Source organism: Pinus tabuliformis, chromosome 4_1, assembly GCF_031772625.1.
Source record: "Pinus tabuliformis cultivar Carrire ecotype Pingquan chromosome 4_1, CPIR1, whole genome shotgun sequence".
NCBI lineage: Eukaryota > Viridiplantae > Streptophyta > Pinopsida > Pinales > Pinaceae > Pinus > Pinus tabuliformis.
In genome coordinates, this window is record NC_142303.1 from 350,096,547 (window position 1) to 350,111,967 (window position 15,421).

General features: G+C 34.7%; 1 protein-coding gene across 1 annotated transcript; it reads left to right on the top strand.

Moving 5' to 3' along the window:
- Positions 1-4,583: 4,583 nt before the first annotated feature.
- On the top strand, positions 4,584-5,868 carry LOC149175726 (small ribosomal subunit protein eS6-like). The gene is made up of 5 exons (XM_089422950.1): positions 4,584-4,634; positions 4,757-4,863; positions 4,972-5,090; positions 5,187-5,342; positions 5,506-5,868. The coding sequence occupies exons 2-5, from the start codon at positions 4,784-4,786 to the stop codon at positions 5,742-5,744; spliced, it is 594 nt and encodes a 197-aa protein (XP_089279076.1). The 5' UTR covers positions 4,584-4,634; positions 4,757-4,783; the 3' UTR covers positions 5,745-5,868.
- The last annotated feature ends 9,553 nt before the right edge of the window (positions 5,869-15,421 follow it).

Below are 15,421 nucleotides of genomic sequence, written 5' to 3' on the forward strand. Positions count from 1 at the left end.
TGTTTTTCTAGCATCACTTTAGGTGTTTTAGGCGTAGATTTACATCTGGGTTTCGGTCACAAGACATCAATCAGATCCGTATAGGATTATTAATGTCTTCACTAGTTTTTTTTCCATGGATCTCTGGCAATGAGCTCTCTTAAGATTTTTTTTGTTTTTTCTTTTGTGAAGAAGCTCAGGGATGAAATTGACTCCATATTTATTACGCATTTGCGTTCTCACCATGGCCTAAGGTCTAGACTGGCTGCTGACAGATTTGAGATCTTATGCATGTATGGTCTTAAGCACAGTTCTAGACCAGATTAAATTGTCCAGTATTTTCCAGGCTGTTGCATGGCTATATTTTGGGTGTCTGTTAGCTTTCTTCTGTTGTTTTCTCTTTTTTGATATTGGCATAATAAATTTTGCTTTGCTGGGTTTTTGAATTTGGAAAAATTATATAGGCTGTGAAACCAGTTTAGTTTATTTGAGATGCAGGTTCTCGGATGGTTTTCTAAGGTCACCAAGCCTGGTAATACCTCAGCTCATGATTCTGAGACTTAACTTCTTTCCTTTCCTCCATCTTTCAAGCAGTAACCCTATCATGATTTTTTTGTTGCAGCGGCGGGGAGGTTTGCTTATTATTTTTGTCTTCATCATCAGAAATGTGGGTCTATCGCAGTCTGGAGGTGATTGGGAGCTGATCTCACGTGTCCTGTTGCAGGTTTTGTGCCTTGGCTTTCTGTTTCATCTACACACTCTAATTTTTGTGTCTATGATCTATGCTTCAGCGGGTTTTCCAGAGCTGATCTTTATTGCTGTAAATATCTGAGCGAGAACCTATGCATCAGAGTGGTAGAAATCAGATCAGATTCATGCCTACCCATGCCAGTAAAGCAAGTGTGAGCTTATGCTTTTTTTGATGCCCCATTGGGTTGTAATAGAGCTAGTTATTTGAAGTGAACTAGACTCGTGCATTTTATGATAAGAGGCTTGCATAGGAGGTTAATGGTGATGCCCTTGGAGAGGTATGGGTTGACTTATCATTTTGTTATTATTGTGATTAATATATCTTTATCCTTCTGTAACTGTCTCATGTTTGGGAAAGTTTGTAACTAGTTGTAATATGTTGTGCCATCACCTTCCAGGAGTTCAAGGAATATGTCTTCAAAATTATGGGAGGATGTGATAAGCAGGGTTTTCCCATGAAACAAGGAGTTCCTACTCTAGGTCGTGTACGCCTGTTATTGCACAAAGTTAAAATATTAATCTTCAAAATTTTATTCTTGTATGATATGTTATCGTATAGTTTCATACCAGCAATTTAGTAGATTATTCGGATCAATATTTATTATCTTTCTCCGGGCACCCCCTGCTTTAGTGGGTATGGAAGGAGTAATGGTGAGAGGAGACAAAAGTCTGTTAGGGGATGCATTGTTAGCCCTGATCTTTCTGTCTTGAACCTGGTCATTGTTAAGAAGGGTAACTACTGAATCTGTTTATTTCATTGATGTGGATATGTTGCAACTCTTGATCCCCTATATTACTTGCATGAATTTGTGGACCTTCTGTTTATAGGAGAAAATGATCTTCCGGGTCTGACGGACACTGAAAAACCAAGGATGCAGGGACCTAAAAGGGCATCTAAAATCATAAAATTGTTCAATCTTTCCAAAGAGGATGATGCCAGGAAATATGTCAACACATACCATCGAACTTTTCAGTCTAAATCAAGTCTACAATCGTACCTTATGTTAGCGTTAATTTCTCCTAATTTGATTTGTTTTGTACAATTTTTTTCTTTTGGGAACATCACCTATATTGAATAAGTGCATCTTAATAACAGTAAGTATGATGTCATCTAAGAATTCATTTTCTCTTATTTTTCTATTTTTAGGTAAGACACGGAGCAAAGCTCCAAAGATTCAGAGGCTTGTAACACCATTGACTCTTCAAAGGAAGCGTTCTAGAATTACAGAAAAGAAAAAGAGAATTGCTAAGGCCAAGAGCGAGGATGCTGAATATCAAAAGCTCCTTGCTTCAAGGTTGAAGGAGCAGTGTGATTGCAGGAGTGAGAGTTTGGAAAAAAAGAGAGCATCGCGTGTTTCAACTGGATCAAAACCATCAGTTGCTTAGTATTATGTGCTTTTATCTATTTATGTGAGGTGAACTCCCTTGCTTTGCATCGCATTGTACTGAGTGCAATTTTAAAATCGGTAAGCAATTATTTGCTTATTGAGTATTGTTTGAGAATATATAGTCTTGGTATACTTTGATGAAGGCTCAGACTGTAGGATTTTGAATATATGTTAGCAACTGTAATTCAAAAGCATTTTTTGCAGCTTTGGACAAAAGAAAAGTACCTTTTATTTTTATTTTTAAATTCAAGTGTTTTTATTTAATGATTCTAGTTCTTGCTATGGCTGGAACAGGTAGGGTTATATATCTTGTATCTTTTCCTTGATGTTACTTTTGGATTGCAACCCTTATGATATGTATGGTGCACACCCCCTGCCTTTATGCTCCTCAAAATACATCATGATAATTATTTTGTATAGTTTGGCATTGTGTGATGTTTTTATTATAAATTGAGTCCAGCACAAGCTATATTGTTATTTGGCCAAGTTGATTATTTTTGGTACCCTTTGATCTGAGATGAAACTCAGGTAGTGGTAATGTTCCCCTAAATCTTTTCTTATATACCTGGTTTAACTGCAGAAAGCAAGGAGTACTTAATAACAATACATCTTGGCTTGTACTTTGAAAGCACAACTCTGAACTTAAAACACAATTTATGTTTTTTTAATGTATTTGTGAAATTTATTTGCTATTGTTGCAACACTTGCCCATATTATACTCTTCAATGGAAGGTGAGATTTCTCGTAACCTTTTATTTGTTTTCCCACACATTATATATTTCTTCCTCCCAATTGAACTATCCATTTCCCCAGAAAATCCCTATGAATAGGGGAAACAAAATGAATTTTGTACTCACCAGAAAACCATGCTACTTCCAGAGATCAATAAAATTTTCTAAAACTGAAAGAAAATGAGCTTATGTTGTTTCCTTTTTCATTTCTGAACAAAACTGATACTGGAAGAGATGCAGTTATCTTGCCTTCCAAGAGTACATAAAAGGAAATCAGTACATCAAAACCTTTGCCATGCCTACCCATGCTAGTAAAGCAAGTGTAAGCTTATGCTTTTTTTGATGCCCCATTGGGTTGTAATAGAGCTGGTTATTTGAAGTGAACTAGGTTCGTGCTGAAATTTATTTGCTATTGTTGTGAAAACAGCAACCAGGTTACAATGTTGTTGCGGAATTTATTATTGGGTACTTATTGCCTGGAAAACCAATTGCCAATATCCTTTTCAAGACTTATGGAAGGATTAGTATAGTACATGCTCTTTCTTTTCTTGTAGACTTGAAGCTTGGGCACTACATGAAGATTCCTCCACGTTGCATGTATGTTGCTTAGGTGTGGCTCTTATAGTTTTCAGTTTTCACTTCTTCTATAGTGTTCAATCTTATAAAATAATTTATAAACCATAAGTATCATTTTTTCATGGGGTTCAATTTTTTATTAATTATATTTGAGTCCAGGGGCTAACTTGTGGATGTACACAGCTTGTGGGCACAATAGTTGCAGGTACAATCAATCTCTGCATTACATGGTGGATGCTGACAGGTATAGAGAATATTTGTGATGTGGACTCTCTGCCTCCTGACAACCCTTGGACATGTCTAAAGGACAGAGTAGCCTTTGATGCATCAGTCACATGGGGCTAATTCAAAATTTTGATTAGGTTTTATGTAATACAAGAGGTTGCATTAGTAAGTTTTGAAGTTACAATAGTAGTGATTAAAATCAATTTGCAATTATAATATTACTGATTATAATGGCTAAAAAAAGTTGATAAAAGAAGCCCACAAAACCGCAAAGAATCCTTATCCAATCTCCATCCCAATTATGGTATTCATATACATGAAATACGTTTTTACTTAGCTTTGTTCTATTGTTTTCTCTTTTTTGATATTGGCATAATAAATTTTGCTTTGCTGGGTTTCTGAATTTGGCAAAATTATATAGGCTGTGCAACCGTTTCAGTTTATTTGAGATGCAGGTTCCCGGATGGTTTTCTAAGGTCACCAAGCCCGATAATACCTCAGCTCATGATTCTGAGACTTAACTTCTTTCCTTTCCTCCATCTTTCAAGCAGTAACCCTGTCATGATTTTTCTGTTGTAGCAGCAGGGAGGTTTGCTTATTATTATTGTCTTCACCATCAGAAATGCGGGTCTATCGCAGTCTGGAGGTGATTGGGAGATGATCTCACGTGTCCTGTTGCAGGTTTTGTGCCTTGGCTTTCTGTTTCATCTACACGCTCTGATTTTTGTGTCTATGATATGTGCTTCAGGGGGCTTTCCAGAGTTTATTTTTATTGCTGTAAATATGTGAGAGAGAACCTATGGATCATAGTTGTAGAAATCAGATCAGACCCATGCCTACCCATGCCAGTAAAGCAAGTGTGAGCTTATGCTTTTTTTGATGGCCCATTGGGTTGTAATAGAGCTGGTTATTTGAAGTGAACTAGACTCGTGCATTTTATGATAAGAGGCTTGCACAGGAGGTTAATGGTGATGCCCTTGGAGAGGTATGGGTTGATTTATCATTTTTTTATTATTGTGATTAATATATCTTTATCCCTCTGTAACTGGACCTCATGTTTGGGAAATTTTGTAACTAGTTGTAATATGTTGTGCCGTCACCTTCCAGGAGTTCAAGGGATATGTCTTTAAAATTATGGGAGGATGTGATAAGCAGGGTTTTCCCATGAAACAAGGAGTTCTTACTCCAGGTCGTATACACCTGTTGTTGCACAGAGGTAAAATATTCATCTTCAGAATTTTATTCTTGTATGATATGTTATCGTATAGTTTCATACCAGCAATTTAGTATATTATTCAGATCAATATTTATTCTCTTTCTCTGGGCACCCCCTGCTTTAGTGGGTATGGAAGGCGTAATGGTGAGAGGAGACGAAAGTTTGTTAGGGGATGCATTGTTAGCCCTGATCTTTCTGTCTTGAACCTGGTCATTCTCAAGAAGGGTAACTACTAAATATGTTTATTTCATTGATGTGGATATGTTGCAATTCTTGATCCCCTATATTGCTTGCATGAATTTGTGGACCTTCTGTCTGTAGGAGAAAATGATCTTCCGGGTCTAACGGACACTGAAAAACCAAGGATGCTGGGACCTAAAAGGGCATCCAAAATTATAAAATTGTTCAATCTTTCCAAAGAGGATGATGTTAGGAAATATGTCAACACATACTGTGGAACTTTTCAATCTAAATCAGGTCTACAATTGTACCTTATGTTAGCGTTAATTTCTCCTAATTTGATTTGTTTTGTACAATTTTTTTCTTTTGGGAACATCACCTATATTGACTAAGTGCATCTTAATAGTAGTAAGTATGATGTCATCTAAGAATTCATTTTCTCTTATTTTTCTATTTTCAGGTAAGACACGGAGCAAAGCTCCAAAGATTCAGAGGCTTGTAACACCATTGACTCTGCAAAGGAAGTGTGCTAGAATTGCAGAAAAGAAAAAAAGAATTGCTAAGGCCAAGAGCGAGGCAGCTGAATATCAAAATCTCCTTGCTTCAAGGTTGAAGGAGCAGCGTGATCGCAGGAGTGAGAGTTTGGCAAGAAAGAGAGCATCCCGTGTTTCAACTGGATCAAAACCATCAGTTGCTTAGTATTATGTGCTTTTATCTATTTATGTGAGGTGAACTCCTTTGCTTTGCATGGTATTGTACTGAGTGCAATTTTAAAATCGGCAAGCAATGATTTGCTTATTGAGTATTGTTTGAGAATATATAGTCTTGGTATATTTTGATGAGGGCTCAGACTGCAGGATTTTGAATATATGTTAGCAACTGTAATTCAAAAGCATTTTTTCCAGCTTTGGACAAAAGCAAAGTACTTTTTATTTTTATTTTTAAATTCAAGTGTTTTTATTTAATGATTCGAGTTCTTGCTATGGCTAGAGCAGGTAGGGTTATATATCTTGTATATTTTCCTTGATGTTACTTTTGGATTGCAACCCTTATGATATGTATGGTGCACCCCCTGCGTTTATGCTCCTCAAAATACATCATGATAATTATTTTCTATACTTTGGCATTGTGTGATGTTTTTATTATAAATTGAGTCTAGCACAAGCTAAATTGGTAATTTGGCCAAGTTAATTATTTATGGTACCCTTTGATCTGAGGTGAAACTCAGGTAGTAGTAATTTTCCCCAAAATATTTTCTTATATACCTGGTTTAACTGTAGAAAGCAACGAGTACTTAATAACAATACATCTTGGCTTGTACTTTGAAAGCACAACTCTGAGCTTAAAACACAATTTATGTTTTTTTAATGTATTTGTGAAATTTATTTGCTATTGTTGCAACACTTGCCCATATTATACTCTTCAATGGAAGGTGAGCTTTCTCGTAACCTTTTATTTGTTTTCCCACACGTTATATATTTCTTCCTCCCAATTGAACTATCCATTTCCCTAGAAAATCCCTATGAATAGGGGCAACAAAATGAATTTTGTACTCACTAGAAAACCATGATTGAAGGTCTATATTCATACCATATCGTAACATACATAGAACTTAAAGTCAACTTACACTTTTGATATATTGAAGAGTCAGAGTGAGTTGAGATTGATGGTGAATATTCATATTAGGTTGTAACTTGCAGAGTTTTTAACCATAAGTTACATTCCAGTGAATCTAACAATTAATATCAATAATGGTGATATTTTTAAATGGGTGGAGTTAATAGAATTATAACAAGTGGGTTCCACCCAATATTCCTACTATCTATTATTAGGTCATTTTAATGGTGGTAATTAATAGAATTTGTACTTACATTTACATTAAAGGTTTAAAGTACATCATTTTAATTGTCATAATTAATAGAATTTATTATTAATGGTTTAAAGTACATGTTATCATTGGGAATTTTACCGAGCTGTGAAAAGGAAAATCCCAAGGTAACATTGAATTAGTTTTAGATTGGAAGTGGACCTTTCCAGATTAGAGAGAGTTATCTCTCATAACTGAGTCACCTTGTGTTACCTCAATAACTTGTTATTTAATCAGTATAATGGCTAGATATTATGTACGATAAGATTTAAAATGTTGTAAAACAGTAAAATATCCATTGGACATGGAGTTATGATAATTAGCAAGAAACCTGATGGATCCATTTAAAATGTTGTAGGACAGAGTGAAATATCCATTAGGCATGGAGTCATGATAATTAGCCCGAAATTTGATGGATCCTCCATTACCTGCGTATGGATATTAGGGATATTAAGGGTTAAAATGTTGTAGGATAGATTGAAATATCCATTAAGCATGCAGTCATGATAATTAGCAAGAAATCTGATAGATCCTCCATTACCTAGCCATAGATATTAAAAGCGGGATAGATGAAACTTTCTTAGATTATCGGTGTAGTTGAAAGTTGAATGGGGATGATAGTCTACTACAGTAGAGCATCCAACGAGGATGAATTCTAAAGTAGATTTAGAAGGAAATGAAAGTATTTGATTGTAAGAAAATAAAGCATCAATGAGAAATTCTAAAATATTTGCTTTCCAAAAATGATAAATTCTAAAATATTTGCTTTCCAAAAATGAAAGTATTTGATTGTAAGAAAATAGGAAATCAATGATAAATTTCAAAATATTTACTTTCAATAAAAGATTGAAGATTACATATAAAATAAAATCACCTAGAAAGAAAAAAATTCAACATAAAGAAACAGATAGGAAAGTAGCATCTCAAGAATGTTTGGACCATAAAATCAAGAATTTTTGGTCCATCAGATTCAATTAATCTCAAATTTACACAGTAATTTTTTCTCTCTGAAACCGAACCCTTTGTCCTTTTTTTAATTTGTTTTATAGAGATATTACATATGTCTTTTCATCTTTTTTATAGAGATATTACGTATGTTTCAGATCCAAAATCTGTGGAAAAGTATTAACTACAAAATATTCAACACAAAATTGTACACTGCTTCCTTTCTATTTTCTGAGGGGCAATGTACACATTGAGTAGCCACTTGTGATATTAAAATAGTGAGCTCTGAGGTCAATATAATGCTCAGACTTATTGAGAAACAAGAGCTGGAGATATTCAATAGAAAAAGATGGAGATGGGAGTTTCAATGGACAATCTACTTCAAACAATTTCAGCTCATGGAATCAGGAATCGATTTCAATTATTATGCCTCTATATAATTCATTCTCTGATCAAGGATTCATGGTAGAAGGACCTTGAAAAAAACCTCGTTCCTCAGATTTTGGCAAAGATGATTAAATTTCAGAAATGACAAATCAAACACCTGTAACCATCACTGTTGTTAGATTTATCACCAGCAAAATCTAACACTGAAAATTCAAATTCACCAAAGATTATTTCAGAGGAAAGTCATTGTGATAATTGAGTAATATGGAGAACAACTACAGATCCGTGCTACCAGCATTTTTCGAGGGAAAATAAACTTGCAAATTGAAACCCAATGATGCCCTCTATGAAGAAACCAAAAATACCAGAAACCCTTGTCTTCTCGTCAGATCTACCAAAAGATTCATATAACTGTAAGTAATTTCAATACTCTTCCATAAGAATCCTCAGCAAACATATCAGTCTTCAACAGTCCAAAGGTGAGAAATCTCTTCAGAGATGACTTATTGCTTTGGCTCACTGTTTCCAATAATCCATCTTTCACAATCTTAGAAATGAATTGTGTATGCAAATAGCCACGCTTACAAAGATAGAATTAGATAGAAATGAGGGTGATGAATATGCAATATACAACCAATCAATAGGATGCTCATTGCTATCATTGTTACAGTCATGCATAAGTCAATGTCATGCAATCAGTGTTACTCTTACAACATCAACAAATCGTCAAGGATCTGTCACACAAGGTTTCTGTCCTGTGTCAAGGTCTTTAGCTATTAGTGCTACTGGTGAAGCTTCAGACCTAGGATCACAACTTGAAGAGAAGAAACTGGTAGAGCCTCCTAATCTGAAGATAAATATCATAGATACCCAAATAAAAGCTCGGTCTTCTCAAGTAATGGTGCTTCTAAGTTTGCTACTGAGGCATGACAACACAAAATTGTACATTGCTTCCTTTCTATTTTCTGAGGGGCAATGTACACTCTGAGTAGCCACTTGTGATATTAAAACAGTGAGATCTGAGGTCAATATAATGCTCAAACTTATTGAGAAACAAGAGCTGGATATATTCAATAAACAAAGATGGAGATGGGAGTTTCAATGGAAAATCTGCTTCAAACAATTTTAGCTCATGGAATCAGGAATCGATTTCAATTATTATGCCTCTATATAATGCATTCTCTGATCAAGGATTCCTGGTAGAAGGACCTTGAAAAAAACCTCGTTCCTCAGATTTTGGCAAAGATGATTTAGATTGAAAAAAACCTCGTTCCTCAGATTTTGGCAAAGATGATTTAGATTTCAGAAATGACAAATCAAACACCTGTAACCATCAGTGTTGTTAGATTTATCACCAACAAAATCTAACACTGAAAATTCAAATTCACCAAAGAGTATTTCAGAGGAAAATCAACGTGATAATTGAGTAATATGGAGAACAACTACAGATCCGTGCTACTAGCATTTTTCCAGGGAAAATAACCTTGCAAATTGGAACCCAAGGATAATCCTCTATGAAGAAACCAAAAATACCAAAAACCCTTGTCTTCTCATCAGATCTAACAAAAGATTCATATAACCGTAAGTAATTTCAATACTCTTTCACAAGAACCCTCAGCAAACATATCAGTCTTCAACAATCCAAAGGTGAGAAATCTCTTCAGATATGACTTATTGTTTTGGCTCACTATTTCCAATAATCCATCTTTCACAATCTTAGAAATGAACTGTGTATGCAAATAGCCATGCTTACAAAGATAGAATTAGATAGAAATGAGGGTGATGAATATGCAATATACAACCAATCAATAGAATGCTCATTGCTATCATTGTTACAGTCACGCATAAGTCAATGTCATGCAATCAGTGTTACTCTTACAACATCAACAAATCGTCAAGGATCTGTCACAAAAGGTTTTTGTCCTGTGTTAATGCTTTTAGCTATTAGTGCTATAGGTGAAGCTTCAGACCTAGGATCACAACTTGAAGAGAAGAAACTGGTAGAGCCTCCTAATCTGAAGATAAATATCACAGATACCCAAAGAAAAGCTTGGTCTTCTTAGGTAATGGTGCTTCTAAGTTTGCTACTGAGGCATGACAACACAAAATTGTACATTGCTTCCTTTCTATTTTCTGAGGGGCAATGTACACTCTGAGTAGCCACTTGTGATATTAAAACAGTGAGATCTGAGGTCAATATAATGCTCAAACTTATTGAGAAACAAGAGCTGGATATATTCAATAAACAAAGATGGAGATGGGAGTTTCAATGGAAAATCTGCTTCAAACAATTTTAGCTCATGGAATCAGGAATCGATTTCAATTATTATGCCTCTATATAATGCATTCTCTGATCAAGGATTCCTGGTAGAAGGACCTTGAAAAAAACCTCGTTCCTCAGATTTTGGCAAAGATGATTTAGATTGAAAAAAACCTCGTTCCTCAGATTTTGGCAAAGATGATTTAGATTTCAGAAATGACAAATCAAACACCTGTAACCATCAGTGTTGTTAGATTTATCACCAACAAAATCTAACACTGAAAATTCAAATTCACCAAAGAGTATTTCAGAGGAAAATCAACGTGATAATTGAGTAATATGGAGAACAACTACAGATCCGTGCTACTAGCATTTTTCCAGGGAAAATAACCTTGCAAATTGGAACCCAATGATAATCCTCTATGAAGAAACCAAAAATACCAAAAACCCTTGTCTTCTCGTCAGATCTAACAAGAGATTCATATAACCGTAAGTAATTTCAATACTCTTTCACAAGAACCCTCAGCAAACATATCAGAGCATGTGTCATTGATGAGGGCTGAAGATTTCAAAAAGAGGTTCTAGACAGCGGCTAGCACATGTGTCCTAGGAAATTTGCAGATGTAATTAACTTGAGAAGTTTGATCCACAGACATAATCCATATAAGTTTGATCCACCTACAGAAGAAGAGAGACAGTGAAACACAACATGACATAGCCTTATAAATTGTAAATCCAACAAGCCATCGAAACCCTAGTAAAAAATAAAACAAAAACGTTTCAAAACAATCGTCAATTTTCCAGAAATCCTTCAACCGCATGGAAGAATCGTGCATTTGATACGCATTTTCACCCTCACGGACACTGTGTTTTTGTATTTTCATTAATAAAACATAATATAATTATGGGTTTGGGTTTAGAAATTGTCAAAAATAAAGAGTTCAGGTTACCAAGATGAAAGATAAGAGTCAACCTTAACAAATATCCCTGGACTCCTTAGCTGAATAAACTCCAATGACAATACCTATCTTGTGTCTTAATTAGCAAGGCCCAGAATTATGTGAAATATAAATTCTTTTACCTGAATAAGGAGGAGAAAAATAGAATTCCGAATAAGAGACTAATTATTTTAATTAACTAAATAATAATAAAAAGTAAATTAAATCACCTTTATTTTACTAGATTATTTACAATGATTTTAAAACATACTTTCAGTGTTACAACTATTAATTTTTTATGAATATATGTGATTTAGAAATAAACAAATTCAAATTAAAACTCATTTATTATGATTTTAAAGCATACTTTCAGTTTTAAGCAACCATTAAAATTTTATGAATAAATTTGACTTCAATGATAAATAAATTCAAATTATCAGTACAATTTTTTTTGGGATAAGTTATGAGATGCAGAAGATTCCCAACCACGGGTATGATACAAGAGAGACTAATTATTTTTATTAATTAAATAATAATAAAAAATTAAAATTATTATGATTTTAAAGCATACTTTCAGTGTTAAGCAACCATTAAAATTTTATGAATAAATTTGACTTCACAAATAAATAAATTCAAATTATGAGTAGAATTTTTTTTGGGATAAGTTATGAGATGCAGAAGATTCCCAACCATGGGTATGATACAAGAGAGACTAATTGTTTTTATTAATTAAATAATAAAAAAAATTAAAATTATGATTTAGTTCTAATAATCATCTTCACCTTATTGGAGAGAGACTAATTATTTTTATTAATTAAATAATAAAACAAATTAAAATTATGATTTAGTTCTAATAATCATCTTTATCTTATTAGATTGTTTACTATGATTTTAAAGCATACTTTCAAGCTTACACAACCATTAATTAATTTTTATGAATAAAAGTAACTTTAGAAATAAATAAATTCAAATTGAAACTAAATTACTATGATTTTAAAGTAAATTCAAGTTAACTCACAAGTACAATTTATAGTACAATTTATAGTGTTCTTCCTCCCTCTTCTCTCCTTTGGCTATAGCTTTCCTATTGAGCAACTTGGTAGCTTCATAGTCATGAACAATGATTTATATGCAATATTAATTCAATAATTAATAAAAAGTAGTGTGAGGCACCCTAAATCAATTTCATTTCTGTTACATCTCTACATTTCATTTAGATTTGCCCATTCCCATGTCCTAATTGTTCTTCAATTTATGCCTTACTGTGTTTCCTTTACAGCATTTAATGCAAATGCTAGTGTAAATGCTTAAGTTGGTAATTTTTTAATTTTTGTCATGAGTCAAGGTTTCATTGATAAATTTGGCCTAGCCGTAATTTATATTGGCAAGACATGCGCTTCCTTTGAAGAAATTTTTTGATATTTCTTTGTCTTGTTGGAGATAATTACGCCCATTTGGCAACGCACCACCTCCACCTCTTGGACAGCCTCACTATTGCACACCGCCTTAACGTGTTCAACGTCGAAAGGGCGTCACCGCTATAGCTCTTCCAACCTGAAGGGTCAATAACCGACTTAAGCTTTTTATAAATCTAGTTGATCTGGGATTGAAGCTATATACGCAGTCGTTGTTGTAACACAACTGTAGCTGCATGTTTTTTTTGTCAGTACTTTAGGAGCGTAACTCTTGTTGGACCTTCACATTTCGATCTTTTTTAAAATATTGTATTATATTTTGTTAGCAGTCAGTAGCTACGTTTTCCGCTGTGTGCGTTTTTGCTGTCTACTCTGTCTTTCAATTGGTATCAGAGCCAGATTGTAGAGTCTTGTAATCTGCTTCAGATAATTGAGGATTCGTTATTGTGTGAATCAGAAAAGAGCTATTGCGCACAGTGCTTGTGATCTAATTGTTGTTGGTTTTGAATGGTTGAGTGTCGTGGAGGTGCAGTGGGTTGACAATAGAAATTAAGTCAAGGTCTTATATGCAGATGAATGTTTATGCTGAAGCATCGACTTCCTTTATTCATATTTTATTTGGAGTATGAAACCTGTGAACCTTAAGTTGTTAGAGTTGTTTAATGCTGCAAGAATCATCTCCGTGTTGTGAGAAGTTGTTGGATTATCTAATCGCTGCACTGAAACGGTGTACAGGGAGACCAGATCATGTATAAGCTTTTTGATATATGTTCACCCTGCTGACACATCACTTGACCGAGTGGTATGGTACGTGGATTTTATTGAAATTGTTTCATTCAGATTCTGGTCATAAACTCTGATCCAAAATGTTTTAATATTTGGTGTGTGGCACTATTGTGAGACCTGTGTGGCTAAGCTGCTCACGTATCTGTGTGAGGTCGACAGTTTGAAACTGGAGCCGCTATTCCAAGGGACCCGTCCTTATTGTTAAGAGAAGTGTGCAGTTGTCGTGCCCATTGGAACATTGAGTTGGGGACCAGTAGAGTAACTTTGTAACAAGGATTCGTCTTATATTAGTTTTTGTGATGCGTTGACCTATAGCGTGAAGGTGTGAGTGGAGAGAAAAGATCTACAGTGTGAATTTGAATCGATAGTGGTAGTATTAAACAACCTAGAGCATAGAGCATCATGGAACCAGTGTTAATTTTCCTATGCGTGGGAGAGTATTGTATCATGGAGTGTTGTTCTATCGGTGTTTTGTATAGTCTATTATGTCCTTTAGTACTGCCGATAAGACCTATAAGTGGAGCCTCCTTCCACTGATTCAATGTAAACTCCGTCAACATCATATGATATATTAGCCCGAGCATCCAAAACGAAATCTGCATGCGGAGCATTTGGTGGATGCGGATTGTTGATTGTGAAATATGTTATGTAGTTGTTATAACCGAAAAAGTCGAAGGAGCCTTTCAGTTCTCTCGCCGCTTGACTCATAAACGGTGGCAAACGTGCGCCAAGTAACTTTCTCATGGATTCAGAGTCGGGGTATTTTCCAGAAGTCAACGGCTCCAAAAGCCATCCTATCCTCAAGTCAATTGTTCTATGAGAATCTCGCTATAAGTACAATGTCTATCGAACCTTTCTATCTTATATGCTTTTACAACGGTGTTATGGGAGAATTCGCTTGCAGATCGGATAATTTTTTGTAGCATGGAATGTTGAACATGCTATAAGTTGGACAACATGTCTGAATTCGAAACTTTGTGGAGTGCATCCAAAAGAGTGATTTTCTATCGAGTGAAATTCTGGGATTGTTTTCATCAACTAGTCATGAGTACCAGAGATTTTTGGAATTACTTATTGTTTCGTGAACATTATAAAGTATAACATAGTTAAATAAATGGGAAAAGCCAAGAACTTAAAAGCAACAACAAGAGTTGTTTGAGGTCTATTCGAAAGATTTGGAAATCAAGCCACAAAAGAGTGCCTTGGCATTAAAATACATAAAGGAAGAGGTTGATGACAACATTCTCTCTCATTGCAGATGCAAAGACAACAAAGGAGGCTTCGGATATCCTTGAGATGACTTTTGGTGTAAGAGGGTAATCAACTCGAAGATAGTAGTGTCATACACCCTATTGTAGTAGTGTTGGAAGATGAAAAGTAAAGCATATATGTAGCAGCGGATCTACACAAAGATGAAGAGTTTGGTGAATCTCACTTGAAAGTGGATCACAATGTTGATGGTGTGTTACCAATAACCATGTGAGTTTCTTATAGATAAAGCTACAAACAAAGCAGCAAGTAGTTTGACAAATCCAGCAATTGAAATTGCTGATGTTAACTTTGATGAAGAACAATTAACTAGTGATTTGTGGTTGCATATGATTCAATAGAAACATCTTATTGATATGTTGTTATTTGGTAAGAGAAGCCCACTTGTGTCTAGAAACCAAGTAGAAGACAAGCTCTAGTAGCACACAATAGTAAAGAAGTGGAAAATGAAAATTATGATACAACAACGAAAGTAGAGAGATGAGTGACAGACAAACAAGAAAGTGCAA